This window comes from Bombus bifarius, unplaced genomic scaffold (assembly GCF_011952205.1).
Source record: "Bombus bifarius isolate JDL3187 unplaced genomic scaffold, Bbif_JDL3187 scf7180000007966, whole genome shotgun sequence".
NCBI lineage: Eukaryota > Metazoa > Arthropoda > Insecta > Hymenoptera > Apidae > Bombus > Bombus bifarius.
The window spans coordinates 3,888,424-3,915,537 of NW_022884352.1; the positions used below are offsets into that span (position 1 = coordinate 3,888,424).

General features: G+C 35.0%; 1 protein-coding gene and 1 long non-coding RNA gene across 4 annotated transcripts; one reads left to right on the forward strand and one right to left on the reverse strand.

Moving 5' to 3' along the window:
* The first annotated feature begins 1,374 nt into the window (after positions 1-1,374).
* LOC117205105 (neuropeptide-like 1) lies at positions 1,375-25,828 on the forward strand. Of its 3 annotated transcripts, none has more exons than XM_033443198.1 (5): positions 1,375-1,522; positions 18,875-19,338; positions 19,756-20,522; positions 21,078-21,240; positions 23,461-25,828. In XM_033443198.1, exons 1-5 carry the CDS (start codon positions 1,448-1,450, stop codon positions 23,666-23,668), a joined length of 1,677 nt encoding a protein of 558 aa, XP_033299089.1. In that variant the 5' UTR covers positions 1,375-1,447; the 3' UTR covers positions 23,669-25,828. The 3 variants fall into 3 exon arrangements, with proteins under 3 accessions (XP_033299089.1, XP_033299098.1, XP_033299108.1); XM_033443207.1 differs by having other exon boundaries at positions 21,084-21,240; XM_033443217.1 differs by lacking the exon at positions 21,078-21,240 and having other exon boundaries at positions 23,461-23,578.
* Positions 13,984-15,081, reverse strand: LOC117205120. Its single transcript, XR_004487184.1, has 3 exons — positions 14,957-15,081; positions 14,605-14,728; positions 13,984-14,064 (listed from the first exon to the last, which is right to left on the reverse strand). It is a non-coding gene; the product is annotated as an uncharacterized LOC117205120 (long non-coding RNA).
* Positions 25,829-27,114: the final 1,286 nt, after the last annotated feature.

Sequence of the window (27,114 nt, forward strand, 5' to 3'; positions counted from 1 at the left end):
TGTTCGGTTCGTGCTCTTCTCCATTAATAGTCATTAAACAACTTGATGTTCATTTGTTTATTCGATATTAATTTTGGCGAATTCTCTATTTATTCGGATATGAAACATAATTAAATAAAATAGTAATCTTCGATAATTACTGCAAATTTTACATTATTACAATTATTCCTTTACGTCAGATTTAGTACACGTTTGATAAATGCGACTGAGTATCGTTATACGATATTAAACAAAATTTCAGTAGGATTTAAATTTGACACGGTGTTTAATAGCTGACTTAAACGATGCATTATAATTAATGGTTGATTATACGCTTTGTACAGAATTCTTTGGATGTATTTTATTAAAAATGTTATTCCATCGTAGTTTGACGTTTTCAATGTTTCAAAAATCGAACATGAACTTTGTGGTAAAAAGTAAAAATAAGGATACTTTAAAACAGTATTTTTTAAATGAAAATTATCATCCGCATTTTCACGTCCTTTACACGTTTCCGCACAGATAGCTGCGTTGCATACATCGAAATTCCGGCGCACGAAGATAAAAACGGACCGAAAAATTTCCACGAAAGATTACGTTTTCATGCCTGTTAATTATACAACCATTTCACCGCGATTCCCTTCCCTTTACCATCTATTCCCCTTTTCCCTTAAAGGAGCATCAGAAGCTAATTTCAGACAGTTTCAAACCCCAAGCGAACTCGAAAATAAAACCGCGAAAAGTTACCGACAGCTTTCGCATTTCCCCTCGGAACAACCTCGGTATACCTATCCTGCACAGTTCCTCAAATAAAGTCACAGAAGGTCTTTGTCCTCGATTCAATTATCAAGTGTCGCTGACAATGCGACTCGCTACAATGTGTCCGCTTCTTCGACGAGGGAATCAATGAGCTATTCATCGGCGGATAAAAAAAAACACGCGAAATAAAAATAAACAGGACTAAAAATAAAAAGAAAGACGAAAGAGAAGTCAAAAGTGCCAATAAAGTTTCCGCAGGAAGTTTTTCCTCGTTCGAGCAACCGAGTCATCGCGTTTTCCCGTCGACACGCAATAATCCACGGGCATATTAACCGAGTCGTAGTTAAAAAATCACGTCGTGTCTCTTTCTTTTTTCTTCGTCTCGATTTAGCTCCCCCTCTTTCTAGTCTCTTCTCCCTCTCTCTCTCACTCTCTTTTTTTTATCCGTTTTTCCTTTTCAAAGTGGTCCATCGGAGGAGGACGAGGTGTACACGGTACAGGAGATCTACGCATATTGCGTGATCCACCAACAGAAATTCTCAGCGATGGTGTGTGTACAGCGTGTACCATCGGGTGTAGGTGTGCTCTATGGGGGATGGAACGCCTGCGCGGGGTGAAATGTACCCTATATAAGGAAGCGGCCGCGTACATAGCCGGTATTCAGATTTGGCGAACCGCGTTGGAAGGACACTGTGACAAAGTTTACGAAATGGGTCTGACCGGAAACCACCTTGTCAGCCTCTTGCTCTACATCTTCGTCGTCAACGAGATCCGTCTTCCTTTGGTGAGTTTATGATTTTTCCCCTTTCCACTCCGTGCCATTCGGTCGTTTCGTCGCAAAGTACTTACTTAAGGTACTTAGCGGGCAACTTTTCTTTTTGTACGTGTTTAGCGTCAGGTGGCGAGCAAAGTTGCGAGAAATCGAGAGAAAGACGAAGTCACTGTAAAATTACTGGGATTTCGTTACGAACGGAATATGTAGAGTCGTTGGTAGCTTCTTTGGTATTCTCGTTCGTTAGTTTGTCCACGATGGGGTTTGTAATCGTTCGAGCGTGGTTTAATCGAACGAAGATCGTAAAGTAACGCAAATGTGTTCAGTTAAAAAATGGCAATAAACGTAACCATGGGTTTGTTGGATTTTAAAGTGGATCTTTTACGCGATATTTTGATGGCTAGCAGTTTTCTAATTTTTCAATTTCTTAAGGTAACGTATCCTTTCAGACTCAGAAAGGAATACCTTAAGCTGATTGCGTGCTGCGATTTTTATTTGTGGAGTAAAAAATTTCATTTACGCAAGGTTCATAAAGGGACTTTCATATTTTTCTTGTAAAATTTAATAAAACATATTTTTACTTTTTTCTTCTATAGGATACAATGACATAGTTTCAACATTCTTGTTGCATTTTGCTACTTTATTAATGTAGTAGTAACATTACGGGAATAAGCAAATTTTTAGAATTATTACGATTCAGGAAAAATCAAATTCTGTAGAAATATGCTGGGAAAAGAATTTTGTAGAAGTAACATAATCGTTAAGAGCGAATAATATTTAACGAACTGCAACGTTAAACGAAAATTTAAAAGATCGCAAAAAACTATATTTCAAAATATTCAATAGAATTTAATAATTCTTCGAATATCGGACATCAGTGGAAAAGATTCGCTAAAATAACAATTTTTACTTGTAAAATAAATTATCAATACGTACGTTAATATACATATATTTAATTTTGTATTAAATTAATTCAGAAGTTTACATACTTTCAAGAAATTTGTTATTTTTATGCAACACAATTTTTCCAATGTTTTTGAGTTACATCTTTTATACAAATATATCTTTTATAGAAATTAATAACAAAGAGAAAGAAATAATTATTCAAATGATTCGGAAACGTTGAAATTAACGAGCGTACAGAACACGAGAACTTCTTCATAGAGTACCAGTGCTTATTAAAAATTTTAGATCGCTTGAAATTTGATGGTTGGGTAATTAACGCTCTCAAAATGCGATCCCAATTTCGCAACAAAGGGAATATCTTGATCAAATGGATTAGCGCTCGAAATACGGAACTATAGAGATCGAATCGCATGTTCTGGTAATAATTAAATTCCGTAGTTGAAAATTGGTAATCTTATTCTGACTTGTCCGCGTGAACGATTTCCCTCTTGCCACAGCGATCGATTAAAGAATTTTTCATCTTTAATTGAAATTATATTATATCTGGTTGATTAGATAGTTCACCATTTGGGAAGAAATCGCAGAAACTTGATAGTAATCATTCCTCATGATTATGATGGCAAGCATATACATAGTTAACATGTCAATTGATATACTATAACATTGATACGGGGGTTAAGATGACTGATATCGACTATAATAGATTATTATTACGTTGATAGATTGTGAATCGCAATACAGTTCACTGATTCGCAATTGTTCTAATCGCAGCATATAAATCTAGCAATAACTGCACTTTCAAAATCTATACGATTCCTAAATAATTCTAACACGTTCTTATAATATTAATTTAACGTCTAATTAAAATCATGCGACATATTTTTCTACGAAAATTGTCCAAACGTCATGGGAAAAATATTATATTGGATTGGCAACAGTAAGCGAGTATGGAAATCTTTTAATAAATCGGTCGATTCTTTGGTGATAGAATGCTTGATAACCGTACGTCATAATTGGCGTTATAAGATTCATTGAATATTCGGAATATCATTTCCTTAAAAAGCTTCATTAATTAGTGCGTTTCTTTGCCGAAGGGTTTAATTCGCAAGTTTTTCTGTGATCCGATCTGAGTAATAAAAGGCACGTTTCAAGGGAGGTAAAACGATGGATAACACGGATAAAGTATAGAGATTCATTTTACTCGAGAAATTACAAGTAATCTTTGATGTGTCCTAAAAATTTCTTTAATTATTCTAATTAAAAGATTAATTCATTTTAGAAATATAGAAACATACATTCGACGAGAACACCGAACGATTCAATTGCATAAACATTTGTTGCAATTTTTCTTATAACTGATTCGATATAAAACGTTAAGTATCGTATATCATATACATGTATCATATAAATGTGCAATTTTTTCCGCAAATATTTATGTTGCCTTCTCCTTATATATGAATCTAACCCTCGTTTCCTTGTGTCAATTTGACGTGTTCTGATAAATGGGAGAAACCAATAATGCTACGTACATATCTTTATCTTATTCATGAACGATACGAACATCTTAGTCATGAACGATACCAACAGTCTTATTCTTCGATATACGGAAATTTGATTTCAAATAAAAAATGCGTAAATTAAATACTATTTATTCTCCATTATATTATCTTTTTTTGCCATTGCGTTAATTTAACATGAAAGAAGAAATCAATAATTCGTAAATACGAAATCAGTAGTTCGTTGTATCAATAAAATACAATCGGTCAGCAGATATGGAAGTAAAAATCGGTTTTAAAAATCTACTACTTTCTTCGAGATTAAATTATAACAGATCATGCAATACGTTTTTAATTAAAATCTATGTCATCTATACGATGAAAAAGAAGGGACAAATATTAGCTACACGTGTGAAAGAAAACAGATAGAAGCGTGGTACCTATCGTCCGAAAAATCCACGGTTTTTAATCATCGTCAGAATCATTTATTCGATGCTCGAGGGCGTAAATCATGACCATCGATGTTTGGATGGTGTACAATAAAGATCACGTAACTAAATCGATCGATCATAAAGAATATGAATTATAGATATTGCGCGATATTTTTATGCGATCTTTTACTAAATAACGAGCAGTATACTTGTTGAAGGATGCACGTGCTTTCAATGAAATAATTATTTACGATAGAAAGGAAATTATATAAAGTATTTTGAATTTTTAAACTGTACGCTCCTTCTATCAATCTTTCTACGACGCTACATCGATACTTTGTTAATTTGAGATAATGTATAAGTTCGTGTAGTCAGAATTCGAATGAAACTTACAATTTTACATAAAATTAATTAAGATACTATACTCGGACTTTTTCTCCTCTTTGCGTAAGAAGTTACACCGCGACAAGTTCTCGAACACGTATCTAAAACTTTAACATCGTGTTAAGTAAAAAGTTTCATAAATTTGAACAAATCGCTTACGACGAGACTGTTCTTCCACGCTTCGGTCGGTTTCCTCGAAAACAAAGTCTCGTAGTTAAAAATTGCCATTTCCAATTTACTTTCCCACGAACAATTCTATCCATTTTCGCATATAAATAATTTCTAATATACCCTGTGTCTAGAATACCTATTTTTATTCATGGACATAAGAAAAGAAGACTTTTCTAAAGGCGTGATGTAACACGCGTATAATTTCGCTGTGATTACGAGATAAAAAGAAATAGTAAAAAGCTATCGATTTCTTACACAATGGTCCATTCGAGAACGCCATTGTTCTTTACTCTAGGCAATTCCCAACTCCATTCATCGCCAAGTTTTATTTGTCACAAAGTAGCGAAATTTTCCCAAGATCGCGACAACTTTCTCGATGCAGCAAGTTTTTTAATTTCACCGTGCAAATTTGTATAGAACGTCGATACTGTCGCTGATTCGTCTTAAAGTTCTCTAAGGCCATCGGCAAGCATCTTTATTTCTGCATCATCTTGTTCTTCATGTCCAATTTATCCTTTATCTGTACCTTTTCTCTCGGAGTTGTTTAGTTTCTCTTCTATCGATTCTTTCATATTAACTGATATTAATAGTATCAAAGAAAAGATCATCCTCTAGAGAACATTATTTTTAACCTTTGTAACAGAGTCTCGTTGTTATTTCAAAATTATTTACCTTCTTGTTATTATTTTCCTACTGTACGCCAAATAATCGATTCAGTAAAAATGTGCTTGCGTGGTAATGTATTATATTCATTGCGCAATTAATAGGAAAAATAGCGTAAATAGGTATCGTTCGAGGTAGTTTTACTATCGTTCTTGCTCGTTTTACGCGTCGAGCAGGGGCAATTGCCAGCAAGGAAACGCGTTATCCTTGCAGGAAATTTAATTAGTTTTCGAGAGTGGTTATTCATTGTCTCTTTTATTCACCGCGACCTGTGGATGACACGCGCCCAGCTTCATTTACATTCCGAATATCCTTTGGAAATAAACCGGGACAACGTGTTCACTAGTCATTCGATCATTAGCTGAATCTGGTTTTCATTATATTTTCTACTATTTCATAGTTGCCATCTCATGTTTAACAAACGTTCTATTGAATCGTGTGTCGTGGATTGATTTTAATTGAGTAATCTTATTGGTTTCGAGACACGAACGACATTATAATTCGATGGAAAAATTACTGTATAACGAAACGATAGATTTGTTCGACATTATGGACAAAAAGTTAGTGAAACGAAGTTCTGCTTTTGAGAAGATCGAACTCGATAAAGATGTACGTTTTTCAAAGTTAAAGTATGTTTTTTAAAGTTAAGTGAAAGAATCAACAATTAAAATTATATATTTCGTCCAATTTCTTAAATTTGCGAATAGAAAACACCAAATGCTCGTTTACTTTTCTCACAGAGATCAATTAGTTTTGTCGTAAAGATACTCGCAATACGAAAGATTAAGCGAAACAGAATATTCTTTTCTTCAAGTTTCTCAAAATTCTCAAACCTCTTCTTGCAAACTTTTCGTGGTATCTAGCAGCAAATATTCAGGTGGTATAAATACGTAGTTACTACCGACCGACATTTCACGACACACAATCCAGAACATTTGGCATTCGCACGGGAAATGGTAAAGCGTACGAAGTTTATCAAAGTGCAAATTCAAGTGTGATCCGCGATGAGGACCTTCTTCAAGACATCGCGCTGGCTTTTATCGACGATCAGTAATTTCCGTCTCGTGAAAGCGCGATGAGAGTCCACAAGAGAGTGGAATACACATTTGAAAACATGGTTGATCAAAGATAATGCTACCGGTGGCAACTGGCGTAACATCTACTCGAGTACTTGAATAACAATTTAATTGTTTAACTTAAACGCATATTTCACAGTTGGTAATGCATGCGCGTAAGAATATTTTCTACAAATTCCATTAGCAGCTTTTGTCATTAAGAATGAATAGAAACGAATAAGAATGAAATCCAATATTGTGGAAAAAAGCAGAAGTATACCGATAGATTCGGAATGTATTTTCTAAACGAGGAATATCATATGAATATCGATTGGAAGTCAATAGTGGACAAGTTAATTAAAGTCGGCGATCTAGATGAATTTTTATGCGCGCAACTGTCGTCAGATATGTTGGATAATAATTGTCTTTTCTAACATCGTTTAAGAGCCAAACAATTCGATCAAAACTAGATCAAAACTTCGGTATAAAAATTTCGCAAACGAATTGCAATTTTACCGGTTAATCAATCATAGTATCGAGTCGTCGACTAATAATTGTTCACGTCTACGCTCACATCCAAAATTATTTTCGTATCCCAAAACGATCAATCTTACTTCCAAACGGTTAGAAGTTTCCCACCAAATAATCGCAATTCCTTTTTCCCGGATCTTTCATTGAAATAACTAAATCATAAATAATGACAAGCGCGTTACAAGAAGAATAAAACCGAATTCGAATGACCTTTTCATTGGAACATTTGCTTCCACCCACTCGAGGGCTGCTGCCATTAATCCACATCACTTTTAGCCCGTTCAAAATCGCGTAGAACAATTTCTTCGAAATTCCATGTCACAGTGATTTCGTCGAGCTTTGCGCATATTGGAGTCGGTATTCCGCGTATCGGACGATTTACGATTTCCGGTGAGCGGAAATATTTTCCACGAAGCAACCCTCGCCATGTACCGGAGTGCCGAAAATGGTCCAACTGAGCAGATTCTCGTTGACCTCGACTGTCGTGTTCCGGGAATCAAACGATAACGAAAAGGTCACATCTCTTTCGCCGGATTATGTGCGAAACTGGCTCGTCGTGCTTTTCGTCCGTGGGGTTTTCGCACGAACGAGCAACCATTGAAGGTGCGGACCTGTCCTTGCTACATCGTCATCCATGATCCATCCCTTCCTTTCAGCTGATCCTTTTTTTTCCCCTTTGCAAACGTCACTGTCGGTTTACATGCGATAAGCGGAGAAATGTGATTCGCGTGGAAACCTTGATGAAACCCTGTTGAGTGAAACACAACGAATGATATTTCCATCTTTAACCATTGCGATTTTGAACATGCTTGGGAACGAAGATGGACTAGGATCGGAGCTCGTTAGCGGGGGAATTGGCAAATTGCCTTGCGGAAATAGATTATTTGCATCGAACGTTCTTTATTCGTTGTCTTGTTTGCGATTTGTCGATCGGCAAGATTTGGAAAATTGCTTTTAGACAATTCACTTTCATGTATTTTTCTAACTCGTCGTTTACAGCCGCATCAATCACTATAACAGGTTATAGATTATCAATAATCGCTATTACTATCAGGTAGAATTATAAACTGAGCTTTTTTAATATTTGCAAGAGATCGGTACGTTTTAAAAATTTCAGCAACTGTAGTGTCCGATCGAAATCTTTCGAGTTAGCTCTTATGAAATTAAAGTATGTGTCCAGCCTCGGAAAATTTAAGATATTTCTCATAAGAAACAAAAAACAAAAAAACAAAAAAGTTATGACATTATTTTTAGAAAATTGACTACCGCACAGAGTTTTAAAATTCAATACCTGTAATCGTAAAAACGATGAAAAATGCTACTGTAACTGTGTGTAATTCGATTTTAATTAAATACACGCAAGCTAGTAATTAATTAGAGGACAAAGATTAATTTCTGTAAGGGAAGAAATACGAACGCCAATCTTCTGTAGTATTTGCATGCGACGTTATCAGACTACAGTTTAAAATATTTGTCGAAGCATAGAAATTTGGCTGATAGGTCTTTAATTATACGTGCACATATGTTACTGTGAGGAACGTTATTCAAACGATTTTGTCGATATTTTCTCGGTTAGTCTGTGAGGTTGGTGCAAGTGACAAGAATAAATCACGATACAAGAGCAATACGATTCACATCAGGTGACAACACGCGGCGTCCCTATAGTCATGATTAATATATTTTATTTATAACATTTTGTTCCTATCATTTGTTACATTCTAAATGAAAAGAAGGGAAGTTATACAGAAACTATATTTTGGAAAATATTGTATAATATATAATATGGTTAATAGTTAGACAGATGATAGACAATAGATAATATGTAATAGGAAAATAAGGGTAAAATAAGATTGTGTCTGTGAACGAATGGACGTGCGTATAGATGACTAAGTGAGAATGCAAGGCGATACAGAAGATAATTATGAATCGAGTTCTTTTTATTCCACTAGGCTAAAAATAAACTCTGCTGCTGCTACTATTATGTAAAACTTAAGTAAAAATTCCTCTCGACTATTACAACGAGTGCCATACTTTGGATATTTTATATATTTTTCTACATCAATCTGTACATTTTTGCAATTTTGATCGTTCCAAAAAGAAACATCCACAATTTAGAAATTATATTTTAATTTGAAAACAAATAAAATTAAGTTACATAGCATAGAACTAAAAATCTGTAAGGATCTTCTTCTTACACTTCTACGCATTTTATATATTCATTTATATAAATAAATCTTCTAATGTCACGGAAAATTCTCGCGTAATTTAATAAAGAGTAACATGAAAGAAATCCTCTTTCTTTACATATCATTGACACGATCTTATTTTACCCGTGTCGAGCATAATCTCATTCGCAATATTACAGAGTCGATAGGCGGGTTGCAGGTTTACAGGAGTATTAAATCGATTTGCGATAGGCGTATTCTTCGAACGATTTCTTCTGCGAGACCACGTGATAAGTTGCGATACGAAATGCTCGCAAGTCGGTAAAATAGAGAGACAGTTACACACGTAGAATATATGCAATTGCACGTAAAAAAAAGACGCGCGCGGAGGATGCGAAATGTTTGCGCAGTTTCTTCTACGAAGGAAGGAACTATGTCTCTCGAGTGGCTGTTATCGAAACTCGTTCCGGTAAATTGGAAAACGCTTTGTCACTTGTCGCTTCAGTTGTCCAAACGATTTCCTGTCCCTCTGTCGGTAAATTCTAATCGGACAAGTTTCATACCGCGAAATCCATACCGACTTCGGAACCAATTTAAAATTTTACGAATGGATCAACTTGCGATACAACTTCCTTGGTGATTTAAAAATGCTTTATTATTTTTATTTCTGTACTTTTTGTATTTTACGATTTCTGAGATTTTAAGGAGTAGGCAATGAGAGATTCTCAATGCAGACATGGCAATACTTATATAAAGAAATTAATAATGATACTTTTTGATAATTAATATTCCCACGTAATAAGGTAAAAGTAACTTTTCGCCTCTCTATATTCTTACTTATATTTGTAATCCGCCTATTACCCAAATAATAAATAATAATAAGCTTTTTGTCTCTCGTAGTATGAAAAAAATTGATAAGAAGTCATTTAAACAGAACCGTGTAAAAATAGCTACTGGAACCCATACATAATTTATTTTTTTAATTATTATTACTTTGATGGATTTATTTTTGTTACGATATATAAAAATAAAACAGATAAGAGAAATTCAGTTTAATTCTTCTTTCCCAAGGAAAATAAATATATCTCGATCAATGGAATTGGCTGTTTCCTTTGACAGGGATGATTTTCGCTCGGTTAATTTTGCCGGGCTTTCTCTGAGATCGTTCTTGATTTATGTAACGGAACGAGAAACCCGGTGACTGAAATAACTCAGGGGCAAGCCACGAAATTACAGAAACTTTAAAAGTTTATCCTGTTGAAACGAGATTGAAAAGTAAGGAGTCATCGTCTTTGGGGTTTAGATATTCAAAGAACGCGCTTTAGAATTTCGCTCTTTGACGAATTGACATTCTTGTCATTTCTAAATACACGAAATATTAGGGCTGTATAGATTCTTGTTGACTTTGACGAGATGAATACGAGGCTTGTAATAAATTTTGCGAAACCCTTTGTGACCAACTTATGGAATTTTATTTTTAATACTATTTTTAAAATATTATTCTTAAAATCTTTAATAACTCATATTTTATAAAAATATAAAAGTATAAATATTCGCGGAGAAATATCTGACTGTTATAACGAATACTCAAAATTGTGTGTTCTGTTATCTACAAGAGTCGAATAATGAACATGACGCGACGTAATCTGTTGAACAGTAATGAAGCTACTTCGTGGAATTGGACTAAATTGCGAAGACAATAGCTTAAAGCACAATTACAAAGTACACAGTTGCGCTTAAGTTATTATATGGTGGTTTAATTAGGTAATTCGTTGAAATATTCGTTTAATTTTTAAATGCCAGTCGAGCGTCGCTTTAGGAATGCAATTTAATCTACGCGACCAAGGGCAACGTTGTTAAACGTGTACGAAGAAAAGGGGTGAGACGAGGGTAGATTTAATGAGACACGCTCTTGATTATCGGCGACAATACCTACTGCAAGCTAACGTCAACAGTGGTTTCCCCTTAATATTGTCAAAATGACGTGCATATGATACGCATGATAATTCTTAAGTAAACGAAAATATATTAGAATTTAGAATTTGCTTCTCAAGTTAAAACGTTTCTACTATGGTACTCTAGCATTTATGTGAATCTGCTATCTCGCTCTTAAGTTTGAAATTCATGTTTACCGATGAGAATTGATTTTGAAACACGGCAAATTCGATACTGTGTTTCGGCTAATCAGATAGGTACGTAAAATGTGGCATAGAGAGGAGATCAACATTTCAATAGCATTGCATAGTGTATCAGATGCATAGAATATTCGTTTGATATGCAGCGAATTCATTGATATGCATTATGCATAACTTGTTCAAGTTTCGTAAGATATTGACGAGGTTTTTAATTATTTATATTAGTCGTGTAACAATGCGCAGCTAATAAGGTGAAGTATGCTTGTTACAAATGACGGAAAGAGAATAGTTGTACTGAATTATCAAAATACATCTACTATAATACAATGATCACATCTTCGTTATTCGACGTTACGAGCCATCAAGAAATTCAAGTAGGTAATTTTGTGGCTTTAGATCTGGAAAATTAATCGTAAGCTTTACTAGAAGTATGCGTTCAGTATTTTAAGGAACAACAATGATTTGTTAGCAATTAAAGACTGACAGTCTTTCATTGAAATGTAAGTCAAGTGAGAGATAAGAAAATACAATCAAGAACAATGGTGCGTGAAAGACCATTGAAAATAATCCACGGCAAACAGTAGCAAGATAAGAGTTGAAAGAAAATTAAGCTTTCCGAGAATTGATCGTCACTTAAAAAATAAAGGAAATTGACAGATGAATTCCATTTGAATTACACGGTAGAAATTTTCCATTTTTTACTTTTTATTTTATTTTCCTAATGCGTATTTTAATTGCAATATGTTTGTTTTTGAAATGATATCTAAATCAATGAACTGAAGTATTTGCGATAATTTTATTCTGATAAACAAATAAACGAGCAATTAAAATAGAACGAAGGTAGAACAGTTGTTCTTCTTTTTGTTTAATCCGCGAATAACATTTCAATTTTTATTTAATAATAATTGGAATAAATCTGAATGTAAACTATTAACTTTAAATATTGATATGAGAATATACAATATGTTATGTGTTTTACTATTAAAAAAGATATAGTAAGAACGTTATGTAACTAATTTCGAATAGATTTTGCTATGAATTATCATCTTGTTGTCGATTTCTCATACTTTTAGTGTGATAAATACTTTTGCTTCATTGTGGGTTGGCGTATAATGAAGTTCGTGTAATATCGAGCAACTCGGCTGCACGAAATTGCTGTTTAGTTTCACGATACGCAGTTAACGTCCTCGACATTTGTCCCAACTTCATAAAATGTCTGCACCTGCCAGAAGGCGTGAAGTTACGTGTGTTTATTTCACTGTTTCCCTCACAATTAAATATAATTAAATATAGTACGCAAATATCATCTTCCGTTATTATATTTCTCAAGTACTTTCTCGACAAATGGATATTAGTACTACCACGACAGCAATAGGATACATGCAACAAATTTGCAGAAAGTTGGCAGAAAGTTTGCAGAAGTAAACCAAAACGAATTTAACAAGGATACTATATCGACTAAACTGACAGAAATTTATTTTATTTTAATATTGGAGGTAGATATATAATGTCACCTTAATGTTTTGCACATTCTTTTCGTGTATTAAGTTTTAAATGTTTTAAATAATAGACGTATTTACATTGTTCACGATTATGAGGTTGGATTAGTGTTACTGAGCTTTGTTAAACTAGTTTGCTCAATAGAATATGTCAAATTAGAGAACATGCTTATCGTATCTGATTTGACAGGTTCTGAGGAAACCTTACTATTAATTAAATGGATCTTGATCGGATGAAATACGAACATCCAAATGAATTATCAAATAATATTTCTCTTTGTCTGAAATTTTCCTTTAATATTTAACATTTTTATTCGCATGAAAATCTAGAATGCAGAAAAAAGTTTAGAATAGAGAAGAAGTGAAATATGTCTTTTAAGAACTGGCCTGAACGACAACGACGACTGGCCTCAAATTAACGACAAATATATTTATTAAAAAACTGTTTAAGATTCAATGCAAATATCAGATGCAATAATAAAATATTTTATTCAAAGCTAAATATTAATGTAAATAAAATAACAAGAGCAATGTTCGAATCTTGTTTCTTTGATTCCGAAATTTGCTTGTCGCGAAGTTCCTTGCACAGTATATTAATTTTCATTTTAAAAGTTTATTATGGTAAACATATTTTCAATCCGAGATACTCAAATTAATATAAAATATCAATCGTCAATCTCATCTTAAATTCTAAAATTTTTTTAATTTCTATGTAATACTACCAGTCACTCGTGTCGAATCGAATCTTTCATCCTACGACATGATTAACTGACAGGAGGTACAGAAATGCATGCGACTTACGATTAGACGTGAAGTTCGTTGTTATCGATGGTGTGATATACGAAAAGTCATCTGAAAAGCGGTTATCAAGTAAAAACCGTCGAGTCCCATGGTGGAAGTAGAGATTGTGAAAAATCTTTAACAAAACACGAATATCATAAATTATTATTAAAGGCAGTGTTAATTATTTGGAATATGCGAAATAATGAGAGAAGTTGATCTTTTTAGAATTGAAATACAACATGCAAGTTACTTACATTCTTGGCTTTTGAAGCACTCATTTAATTACAGATTAGATCCTCTCCAGAGAACGGGAAAAAGTGGAGGTTGTAAAAAACCTTTAAGAAAATGTGAAATATTACAAATTGTTCTTAAAAACAGTGTCGATTGTGTTGCATATCAAAAGTGATCCCGGTGTAATAGCGACCTCTTTATGAGAATAATAAAAGTTACATATTTAAAAAAGTCAGGAGATGAAGCTACTATAGAAAATTCGTTCGCAAGGTATAAGTTGGAAGCCCATGGTCCTTTTTTCCTAATCTGTAAACTGAGCTCAATTTAGAATGTTAGTTATTTCAATTTCTAGCGAATATAACGAAATCTAGTGTATCTAGTTTAAGCTCAGACGTTTGTTAAGCAAATCTACTCTGTTGAACTGTTTAGAATCTCGTGTGAAATCTTCTGCTTTAATTTATTTGGGACAGACAAATAATTTAATATACTCGTAATAGCAAATTAATTTTTATAATCTTTTATAATTTCATCTTAGTATTCTTAACAAGCTATAGATTATCCATTATTCAGCTATGACATATCAATTATACGTTATAAAGTTATGTATCATGGAATGAATAATTGTATTAATAACTAAATATTACCAGTAATCCGGAGAGCAATATGAACACGAGAAGACTGCTTCCGCTAAATTAAACGTTAATTATCACAGCCTCTATATTTTGAATTCCTGTTTCTTTCATGTCGATCTCTCTATTAACCAATAATCTGTGCGAAAGGAAACAAATGTACAATACGAAAACCAATTATATTGAAACGAAACAATATACGAGTACAAAATCTGTCTCAAAAGTAAATAGTACGAGCTATTGATAACTATAATAGTCAAATGTACAATCGAAGAATAAAAAACAAAAAAGAACTTGACAGTATATTTAATTTTGTTACAATAATGTTCAATAAATTAATAAATGAATGCGTATTAATAAAACAAACCTAATAGTAGCATATAAACGTAGAAGAATAGCATTGGGAATGTATTACGTAGTTAATGATCTCAAGCGTCGATCGATACGTCTTGACGCCACGATTTTCGACAATCGAATGATGCCCGCGCTGTGGTTTCGTCTAACATTCGTATTGGGGTGGGGATGTTTAGCTTCACGGGAAGTCGAACGTATTCGAACCGACGAATTCTTGGAAGATGCTAGAACATATCATATAGCATACAAATTAGTAAATTCCTCAGATACAATGCGTGAGAATATATTCTGACTCACGAAAATATTTAAAAACTTACCATAGAAAACTGTACATACATATTATGATATATATACATTATATATATGTCGGGTTTACATTAGAATTAGGGTTAGGGGCGTGAAACGAATCTTCGTTTGGGTTACACGTTGTCGTTATGCAATGGAGAAGACATTGACTAGTGCAAATACGATTATTATAGAACCGGACAAGTAACCGCGGTAGTTAGGTGCTCGAGAAACTAATGACAATGATCCTAGGTTCAATAACGAATCCGCGGTCGACGGGATGATAGATGAACGTACTCACAAAATCTAAGTCGGACGCGTAATATTCACTGGTCGTAAAGAGTTACTCCTTTCATCAATGAGATCGCGAGAAAGAACGTCTTTCCCGTCCCGATCATGCCACAGAGGAAAACTATAATGGGGTGTGTCTAAGGACACGAGATCATCGGATTCGTCGAGAAAAGCCTTCGTTCAGAAAGTAAGGGAAATTGGCGTTGCTAATTGATCAATCTCCATATCGGTGGTTAGAAAAAGATGCTAGCCGCCCTCGAGGGAAAGTTGCTAGTGGGAGACGCCGCTCGTTGAAAAATATGTCTCCCCTATCTTCCCGTAGTTGGGACAAAGACTGTTTGTCTGTTTGAAGGACTTTAGTTAACTAAACCTTAAGATTTATAACGGGCCCTCGAGCTAGCCGAACATGTACTGCGGAGACGCATCGACATCTGGCAATCATCTTACTCGAAGAATAGGGTCTGCGTGTGGCGAGCCACAGGACAGAAACCGTTGGAATGTTTACTGTCGCGTGTCGCCACGAATATTTCTTTTAAGGAGAGCTATAGAATTACTCCATACCTTTGTTAGACAAAGCGTTCATCCCGTGACCGCGGCTACGTTCGGCGACTGACTGTCGCCTCGAGCCCAAGCTCATTATCACGACTCTCGAACAATTACAATCGGGTTGAATAACTACAATTGTTCAATTACAGCTATAGTAGACTCTAGGTTACAATGTTGCGGGATTATCCAAAATTCCAAAGGCTCCGGTGTTCTTTCATCTCCGACATATATATCATATTACATACATATGTAAAACTTTTTGGAATTTTAGCTAACCATTTATTTTAAATTTTCCACAAAATATCATTTATGCGATCAATCTCACGTAAATAACAGAATAGCATCGTGCATGATGAAATCTGCGTTCAAATGATATGTTCTTTAATTAGTGACAAACCAAATTAATTTTTGATGACACGACGAACCTGTTTAATTACGACGCATCTGTCCACTATTTCACGCATCACGCGCGCGCCGATTAATTAATTTCCTCGTTTCGACTATGAATTAGAATTGAAAAATTCTCGCTGATTCCTTGGCCTTTTTTCCTGTAGCATTCCATCAAATATTAAATGTCAGATTATGACACTTGCCAAGTTCACGAACGTGTGTCAACTGTTTAATTTATTTCTTCGTTAATTAATTACATCGAGAATATTCGTCTCGAAAGTTTTATGCTACACCAACGAAATATAATTTCTACAATTTTCGTCTCGCTTGTGCGACGTTATTTTATCGCAATAAATTCAAGTTTAAGTTTTCGTGTTTCCATCTTATTCCAATATTCCACCTCATATTAATTTGCTTGCGTATTTGAATAGTGGCCCTTAAAACTATATAATTAAATTTAGCCTGTGTGGGTGTAGAATACAAATTGTATTCACATTCAAGCTATGACGATTGGAAGGTAAAAGCGAAATAATTTCAGAGTAGGAGGAGCGACGATACTGTAGCAAATGTTCTGTTATAATAGTTTATGATACCTTTATTTTGTTGGAGTAAAACAATCTGCTTTCTTCTCAAACAATATTTATCTTCTTTTGCACGCTTGAGAAAGAAACATATAAAGGCAGAATTTTGTCTTCTAAGGACTGAACTTTCTCTTGTTGGAAGCATCACTTATTCATATTTTTTCCGTTAAAAAATCCAAGTTTTCCTCTCATCGAATAAACGGTCGCAAACTTTTCTAGCTGCACTGCATAAAATACGAGGTTTACTCGGGCAATCTTTATGCATATTATGGATATCCGTTATCCAGTTAGAAATTATTTAGTTTCCCAAGATAGATCGTTCATGCGATACCAAGCGTAAAATAAGCTTTCAGTAACACGTTATGCATGTTATTATGCGGTTTTATAATGGACTGATTTTTCCAATTTTGTATGTGCGATTAAACTAATCTTTTTGAATAATATATCAGAATTTGTTTACAACAATTGCTTTATTTGTTATGTCGAAATGGTTGCCTGCTTCTAATCAAACCAATGGCCAGAGTTCAAAACTGGCTCTCGAATCGAATGGATTGATAAATTCTTTGACTTTATGAAAGCTATTGATAAATTCCAAAAACGATAGTACAGTCTATGGAATATCTGAAACACCAGGCTTTGCTGGAAATAAATTGAATACACAGTTTATTCAAGGTTGATTAATCACAGTTGTGCAACTAATCAATACATTATTTAAAATTTAAATACGGAAATGTTATTCGGTACGCCATAAAATCAAGAATTATTTTCATCTATACAATGATCTTAGAATTTAATTTTGCTTTCTTTTGATGATTAAGAAGGTATACGATATTCCTAACAATTTACAATATCTGCAAAATCGATACATATTAGCGTCGATATTGAAGCTACAACTACTTATAACCGATATAAACGAAGGCGAGGTAATAATGGAATAATCGTGAACGGGATTTTCTTATTATACTTCACGTAGTAGTATCAATCTTGCCTGTTATAAGGTTCCCTATCGAGAAAATTGATTTTAAAGAATTATCGACGATACATAGGCGCACAATATAAATCTTTAATGCTGAAAGATAAAATAGCTTTTTAAGTTTCCAATTAAAACAGTCATTTCCTCGTTCGAACAACGAACATATTCTTACCAAGTCACAATAGATAGAACAAATTATTGCTCTAGTGTTATTTGATAAGCATAGTTTAATTTGAGGTGGTATGGTGATAGGTGCGTAAGGAACTACTCTTGGTGTTTTTAACGAACAATAGTTTATTTAGAACTAATCAACAATCAGAGTTAACAATTAACAATTAACAATTACACTTAACAGACAACTGGTAACAACTAACAAATAACGATAGACACCGAGAGATCATTCGACGCGTTGCTATGCAAATAGTACCGAGGAGTTACACATTTAATGGAGCAAGACAGACTGCCTGCCCTTTTGTTTCGGATCGCGCAGATTCTTCCCTTCGTAGCCCATCGATATCCCCCACTAGCGTGCATTCATTAGATGTGCCGCCAGTGCTGGCACGTGTATGCTCTTCCGAGAATTCGGCGGAAAGAGTGTGAAGATATCGATGGTACATTGGGCACGTCGGTGTTGCGCTTTGGCGGCGTCGCGCTTTGCATCCGGAGCCGTTGAAAAGTTCCGTGGCCCGTGCCGCCACAAATTAAACTATCCTTTTCGACGCTTTAACATTTATATCAAAATTGATTTCTATCGCTAGAAGACATTGAATTTCCACTTCCACTTAGTTTCCATTGGAGAGGTATTTAAACAGTTATCTTCCCAACAAATCCATCGAGCTCAACAAACGCTGTTTTAAATTTACAGGTGACATGCCAGGATGAAGATAACACTCAATGCATGCCAAAAGCAGCCTTCCTGGCTCTGTTGCGTCATCCGGAAGTCAGCTCGAATTTAGCCGCCTATTCTAGAACAGCGAGAATAACTCAGGATGCAAAAAGTCGTAACGACATGGCGCATCTGAGAGCTTTAACCGAGGAGGCTGACGACACGGAGATCTGCGTACCTGGTCGCGTTTATTTGCAACTATTGAAGGATCCGGTCATGCGTGGCGATCTCAGTATTATTCTCAATGGAAGAACACAGAAGTTACCGGATCTCCTAGGACGTTTGCTCGACGATAGCGACGAGATGGATGCGAGGGAGTTCCTGCTTGAATCTCAGAAAAGAGGCCTCGCAACGTTGGCCAAAAACGATGATCTACCGATTAGTATCCAGGATCGTATTGCTGAAAATGAAGATGACGAAGAAAAGAGGGCTGCAATTTCCAGGTACAATCGTATTTAGTACGTATGTATTTAGCATTAGTTTGTTCTATCCTAAATTTTGTTCTGTCCTTTGTCTTAATATCTGCTATTCCATTTCTTAATGCATAAATTATTTTGAACGAAATCGCAAATGAAGAGACTACAATAACTTGGTGTTGTTACATTTCAAGAATGTTTAAATCCAGAACTGATAGTAATTCTTGTGAATCTGAAAAAGAATGAAACTAGTTAATCGTTGAGAAAGTACTTTGAAAAATACAACAGAAATTAGAAAATCAGAATAAGGATAAATAATCCCCTAGAAGTTTTGATCAATTGTTTAGCATTTGTTATTCGAAAAATAAACGGAATGAACCAAAAGTCAGGAACTTCACAATGTACAAAATCGGAGTTAATCTTCACTGAACGTTTTCCAAACAGCGAGCAACCAGGACAAAACGACGCAGGAATCTCCCGTGATTATCTCCTCTCTGGCGGTCGTTCAGATTTGCAGGCCTTCGCACGAGACTTCCAGATGGAAAAACGAAATGTCGGCGCATTAGCTCGGGATTTCGCGTTGCCACCTGGTAGACGTAATATCGCGTCCCTGGTTCGTGACTACGACCAGAGCAAGAGTAACAACCGGGAATCTACTTTGCCTTACAATGGAAAAAGGAACGTCGCTTCCTTGGCGAGAACGTTCACTCTACCTCAAAACGGGAAAAGGAACGTGGCATCCGTAGCCAGAGACTACGGACTCCCTTATGGGAAAAGATACGTCGGTTCCTTGGCCAGAACAGGCGATTTTCCCGCTAGAAACCAGAGAAGCATCGCTTCTCTGGCGAAAAATTCCGCTTGGCCAGTTTCATTGAAGAGAGGAATTTTCTTGCCCGGAAGCGTGATCCTGAGAGCTCTTTCCCGCCATGGTAGATCGATGGTGGACGAAACGAATGCGAGAAACGACCTGCTAGATCTTCAGGAGCTGAGTAACCTGGAACAAAGTCAGAGAAACGATTACGAGACTGCGGAGGAAAAGTTGAACGATTCCTTGACGAAAATCGATTCGAACATTAGGAGACCCAAGAGACAGATTGACTTCTCCGACGAGTATCCTCTGCCTGTTATGCAAAATACGAACGGTTTTGATTACGAAGAGATGATGGAGGCGCTCAGTGGACAGTACCCGAACGCAGAGAAGAGGTTCATGGGTGAGTAAAATGTATTTGCTTCTTTGTGGAATAAGTTGGAAGTTTAGGGGGTGAAAATTGTAATTCGATTCGAGTATCCAGGAAACTCTTTGTGGGAAGATGAGATTGTTGATTCTTCGAGCGAAATTTATTATTTTCTTTTTCTTTAAAAGAAAAATGTAGATTATCCGTATTAATATGTCAAGTAATTTAACAATTACTTTAAACAGTGAAAATGATTCGCGTCAACTCGTATTTTCGAAAAATAGTTGAACAAAGTGTTAAGAATAGAAATAGTTTCTCAAACACCAAATAGCAATTTCGTATCTTTTTCCATTAAATAGTCCATTCCATCCTTACGACAGACTAGATTAATTAACTTTTCAACCGAATAACAGCAATACGACACGCTATGTCCCTCGTAAGCATCCTTGTGCACTCAGAGCCCGATAAAAGTAGACCTCGACCCGTTCGAGCGAGTGTATTTCATGTCGTCGGGAATGGACATGTCAACCACGTAGTTGAACGTGAAAGTCAGAGATCGAGCGTAAATCGAGCGCTATCTGTGAATGTCAGAAACAGGTTCTGCACCGGAGATGCAGCCAGAGGTAGACCAGTTCGGCTACCCGGAAACGTTTCAAGCGAGTAAAAGACACATCGGGGCCCTGGCACGTCTTGGTTGGCTTCCATCTTTGAGGGTCGCGCGATTTTCGCGCTCACTTCGGTATCCGAATGGCAGGTCAGACCATTAGGTTCTCACCTGCTCAGTCGTTCTAGGGCAATTCCGGAAGAGATGGACCTCGTTGTTAAAGAAACATCTCAAACTTATGTATTTTAAAAGATTTACTGGATATTACACTTCCCCGTATAGCGAATAATTTTTTTTAAACTTCATGTATCTTCGTGTAACTACACGATATATTCATACGTAGATGGAGAAAATTTGCAGCTGTACAAAATTTGGGCTTGTGATCCGATTTCTCCCTCGCTTTTACGAGGGATTGGTTTAACGATAGCTATATTATCTTATCAAATCGATTTCCTAAGTTGGCTCTGAAATCATCATCGTAGATCGAATAAACGTAGTTAAAGATTCTTTTACAAACACGATGTAAGCAGTTCCTCTAATAATAGATTCGTACCGATTCCATAATTCTTAGTCTTATCAGATAACGAAATATCGAGCTTTGACAAAATTTTATAGAGATACGATGAATGAAAATCTGCAGACGCGTCCCATTGTACAACAAAGCGGAGCTGACGGATAGTTTAACAGATAGTTTGAGAAATACCTGGTTCGTCTCTCCCGATGGTCCATCGTATTTTTTGAATTACTCTATATCTCTCCTATGTCTCTTTGTGTCGTTGTCTTTCTCCGTCTTTCTCTTTGTACTGTCCTCCATTCTCCCCTCGTCATGCTGTCGCGAACGTCTACGGCCGAATAAAAGTGTAGAAAGAATGGAACGAAAGAACGATCGTTGGGAAACAAGTCGTCGAGTCATTGGGAATATTCGAGTATTTCGCAGAGGGAGATTCTGCGGATCGTAGAAAACGCGATGACCATATTACGCCAAACGTTCGCCGATATACCATCCTCCGCTTCTACTTCTTCTACTTCCACGTGGACCGTTCACGGTAGTTAAGTAGCAACTGCAATGTAGGTGTCTCAATGTGGTGCACTTATCGATGTTATGGAACTGTGTACTCGGTGCTACGGCCAATTTACAGCGCTGATGTGGTAGATGTTTTAGATTGGCTGGGATATAACAACATTATTACTCGATAGTCAATAGGTAGTTCTTTGATCATAGTTTTAGAGTTGCCCTTTGTTAAATTATCGTTGCTATATCTATACAGTATACAGGGTCATCTATCTGAACGAGCGTTTCTAACTTCGATTCGTATTAACCTATAATTGGTGATTTATAATCGATACATTAATTTCACAGGAAAATGGAAAGGATGGATATTATAAAAGCAGAACATACCTTTTTACGTGACTTCGACGAGAATATATTTGATTTACTATGTGTATTTATTTTAGCGCTTTCTCGTTTTCTAAAATCGTAAAGTGTAAGTAACGTTTTGATCTTGTCGATGTTCCTTTTAGTCGAAGAAGAAACGAGTATAGGTACCACAATAGATTACCCTATTCTTTGTCCTTTATTCTGTAGGCAGACAATGTTTTATTACGAATAGAAAATTTATGTTTCTCTCTTTTTTTATTTTTTTTTTTTGTTTCGGAAAGTGTGTTAAGGTTATTTCATACGGATGCGTATTTGAGATTTTACTAATATTTCGAAGTTCTATCGCTAAAACATTGCTCTGTCTTTGCTGTTAAGTAGTTACGTGTTGAATATTAGATATGTGTTTTGCTGCCAAATTTCTTCGCTCATCGAAATTTCGTTTCTATCAACGAACAACTTGAGTGTTTTGTAAGCTTATATCTGTAGAATTTTTTATGCAGAGACTAATTAATAGATGGCACAAGCTGTTATGCAAACATAACGAAGACCTACCATTGTGTTCGTTTTTTCCTTAGATATGGCAGTTACACGAGACGCAGTCGATAAAATGATACGTTTGGACAGGAAGTAATGCCTCATGCGAAACTAAATCAAAAGTGTAAAATAAACTTTCTTGGAAATTTGTTGCGTACATATTACTATTGTTATAGCATTTAGACAATAGACGCGATAGACATCGCATAAGTAGTATCTCTCGATAATACTTATTTGCCACTTTTGATTTATTTGTACGCAAGGAATCACCTCCTACTCGCTTGTATCATTTTTGTGACCGTAGTCTGTATTTAGTGATATCAGTGTTTAAGCGCTGTGTAGCGTAATAACGATGATTCTATGTAGACTATATGTGCTATATAGACTAGTAACTTGCAGTGTAACTAGAGAAAATATAGTTTCGCGATTTGACACGAATTTTGAATCATGTATTTTAGGGAGAATCCCGCAGATGGGCCCCCGTCCGACTACTCCGCCAACTCGTCGACAAGGTCGCTAAGACCTAACTTCAAATCAAGGAAACACTCCGTTCAAGCCTTGCATGGGGATTGTCGACACGGCTTCAAAAGGTTTCTCGTCTTACCGACTACGGATAATTATTTCCATGAAAAACTTCCTTACTCGTTGCGATCCAAATCGTCATAAACAGTCTCTTTTTTACTTATATATCACACGATAAATATCGATGGATTAGTCATTATGTTCATAATTTTGCTCGTACATCTCTGAAATTGAATAACGATTATAAATGCGTAAATACTTTGAGAAACGAGATTTATTTTCGAAGAACTTTCGATATTTATCTGTAACTGGTACGAGATTATTAGCTGGTAACTTTTCTCTTGATTTTGAAGTTATCTGGCACTGGTAAATGTCTTTTCGAATCATCGTGTTTGGCAAGTAAAAGTATATGGGGCGCGTTATTGCTTGTTTTTGACGAACTACTGAATGAAAATCATTTCTAAAGATTCAGGGAAATAAGTAGATTTAATTCTCAACTGGTATCGAATCGTAAATGAATTTGCATTAAGTTATTTAATTTCTATGTTCGAGTTTAATTTTTATTCTATTTTACTTTTCATATAAGAGATAGAATACAAGATAGTCTAAAATTAAACAATCTAGCGGAATCTGTTGCGATTACTTACGATCCAAATGTATCGGTTGAGATTAAACGATGGAAGCTCAAATCTGTGGATACTTGCAGAACTATTATATGCGATGGATGACTGGTACTGTATTTATTATTACGGAATGCTACATTTGAAAGCTTTTTCGTGCTTCAAACGGCTATCAATGTTTAACTAGCTCGAAGTATTGACTAACTATTATAGTATTGTTAATTTTCACTAGCAACCGAAGATTTTATAAAGTGAATTATTTACGCTTCCTATCGACGTATAGTCTGACACGTACTGTTTTATATATATATACATGTAACGACTTTATATACTGTATTTAATTTAGTGCTTACTAACTTAATACTCTAAGCGTACGTTTAAGGGAAAATAGCAGTCAATACGAGATAAAATTCAGAGCGACGTTCAATTCTTTACGAAACGTTGCCAATAGATTAGCAAACACCAATTATTGCAGTAATTTATATCACATTCGTTCATGTAGCTTTATTAGTTTAGTATTTTATAGTCTACAAAGAAATTATGTTTACACAGAACGAATGGCCCCTTCTTGTACGGCAGCACAGATACTTATCATTTGCAGGAATTTTATTTACTTTCTGAGTAATGTTAACGGCGTGCAAGTGTAATTACCAGAAATATTAGAAAATTGTATGTTGCTCTAATAATATTTACCTAATCTCGACTCTTTACTTTCGTACTAATTTCTCATGCTGTTTAGGTTAGGTTAAACATATCACGTGTACCTTTTAATGTCTCCTGCGACTTCTATTAACATTAAGAAACTTTCTCAGAAATATTTTTCTCCAAAATTAATGTAATTAGACGATAACCAGCGACAATAACGTTATATTAAGAATAATAATCTTAATGTCTGATCTGATTCGCGAAGCTACCTTACTTATCGTTAGATACATCTGTTTTGCAACGTAAAATATGTCTTAATAATATTTAGGATTTTTTTCAAATTATTTACTAAATTGCTCACAAATTCTATCTAAAACTTTTCACATACTGTTTCTTTTTAACGAGCAGTTTTACACAACATTAGTTTTCATTATTTACGTTCAGTGCATTTACTTCGAAAATACAGATGTATTCGTATGGTAGTAAGTGAAACGAACAATCAGATAGAATTACTCGATGGTCTGAAGCATTTCCGTATCCGAAAGGATTTCATCGTTCGATTGAGAGATGTTCACCGAGCAAGTTGGAGATTCTTTTCCAAGTTTTCGTTCGATATTTCTACAGCCGCGGTTCACGATCGCAAATAGAAGAAAAAATGCAGGAAGCCGTGACGCGATCTTCGACGTATAATAGTAGTCGTTGTAAATCTTATAGCGCTGAGGGCTTGCAGGCTCGATAGTAATAACGCAAAATTCAGCTTTCTTTTTGTTCATGATACATGTTTCAGTACTTATCGATAGATCATTGTGTAATACGTGTATGTTAAATGTAAAAGCGCGGTCTCTGGAAGAATTGTGGTAATTACAAGTCGATCGATATCAACGATTTATCACTAATGCGGATAGCGTGTATCGTTGTTCGATCGCCTTCTATTTTATGAGAATGTATCAATGTGTTTGTCTAGACAATAACGAGTAAACGAGATGACAATAAAACGATAATAATAAACGATGTAATAAAGATCTTGTTTGTCGTATCATCAATTGATATCTCTTCCTTTCTTTTCGGTACTTTCCTACGGTCAAATACGTTCATGTAAAATTCATTTATTTTAATTATAGCAGATCGTGTTTTCTTTATTTTAAATATGCAGTTGATTCGTATATTTATGGCAGAATCATGTTTCGTATTTATGAGAATACTATTTTACGGCTTTTCCTTTCCTTTAAATCGCCCTGTATTCAAGATATGTCGTAGTACTTTAAAAGTAATCTTCTAAGGGAGATTAACTCGTTTCATGATGTTGCAAGTGTAATAAATGTCTCGGGTGGTACATAATTTTTGCTAAATTATGTGCACCTTATTCTAGTATTGTGTTACTTCCGTATTTAATCATTGTTAAATAATTCCGCTGTATGAATAACGAGCTGATCCATTTCTGCAGCATACGTGATTCATGTGGCCTACTTGAATAGGATTTAAGAAGACTAAAGATATCGTAGCGGTAGAATGGTAGAGCTACACTTTCTTTGTAAAATAAATTTGCTTATTTTATGAAGATATCTACTTACGTAGATTTTGTGCAATTGTTTCAGTTGTAATCATGGTTACGAATAAGAATGGAAACTTACCTTAATTTTAATCGTTAAGCAACTTTATATTTTGTTCTACAATTTAGGTTATCCGCCTCAAAAAAATTTGAATTTCATATGGGGGAAGAATGGCGTAAAATGTAAAGGATGTTTAGAGAAGAAAGGATTCGATAAGAATTATTTTCTTTGCACATCTAGAAAAAACATTCCGTGTGTATGTCTTATGTATAATAATAAAAATATAAAAATATATCGATTTATTTACAAAAATAGACACATCTCGAAATTTTTACGAAATTTTTCGATACAAACATTAATTTTTATTCTTCATCTAATTAATAAGCGATTGCATTCCTGTACTGAAAACGTTTCAATGTTTCCTATACCACACTTTTTCTCTAATTTAGGGACGATGTTAAATACAAAATATTAATTTTTTAAATAAAACAACTATTAATTTAATAAATAATTTCTTTCTATATTTTACAGATTATTCTTTGATGCTCATACGGCTTATGCAGTTTGTATAGGATTTGCTAACTATATTACAATTAATGTTATATTAATACAGCACTAAAATGCGTATTGTGCCAACATATTGCCACGTTGCTTACTCTTCATTAAGAACTCTGTTGAAAGCTTTGTCATTCTTTGGAATGTACAGCGATTTAAAACTCTTGCTCAACAGTGTAAATGCCGCATTCTATCTTGCATTATTTACAAAATGTACAAT

Excerpts from the sequence above, each read along its gene's own strand:
- LOC117205105 (XM_033443198.1), top strand. The coding sequence starts at position 1,448 with ATGGGTCTGACCGGAAACCACCTTGTCAGCCTCTTGCTCTACATCTTC. Across the intron at positions 1,523-18,874 it reads ACGAGATCCGTCTTCCTTTG|GTGACATGCCAGGATGAAGA; the intron begins GTGAGTTTATGA and ends TTAAATTTACAG. Across the intron at positions 20,523-21,077 it reads CGCAGAGAAGAGGTTCATGG|AAACAGGTTCTGCACCGGAG; the intron begins GTGAGTAAAATG and ends TGTGAATGTCAG.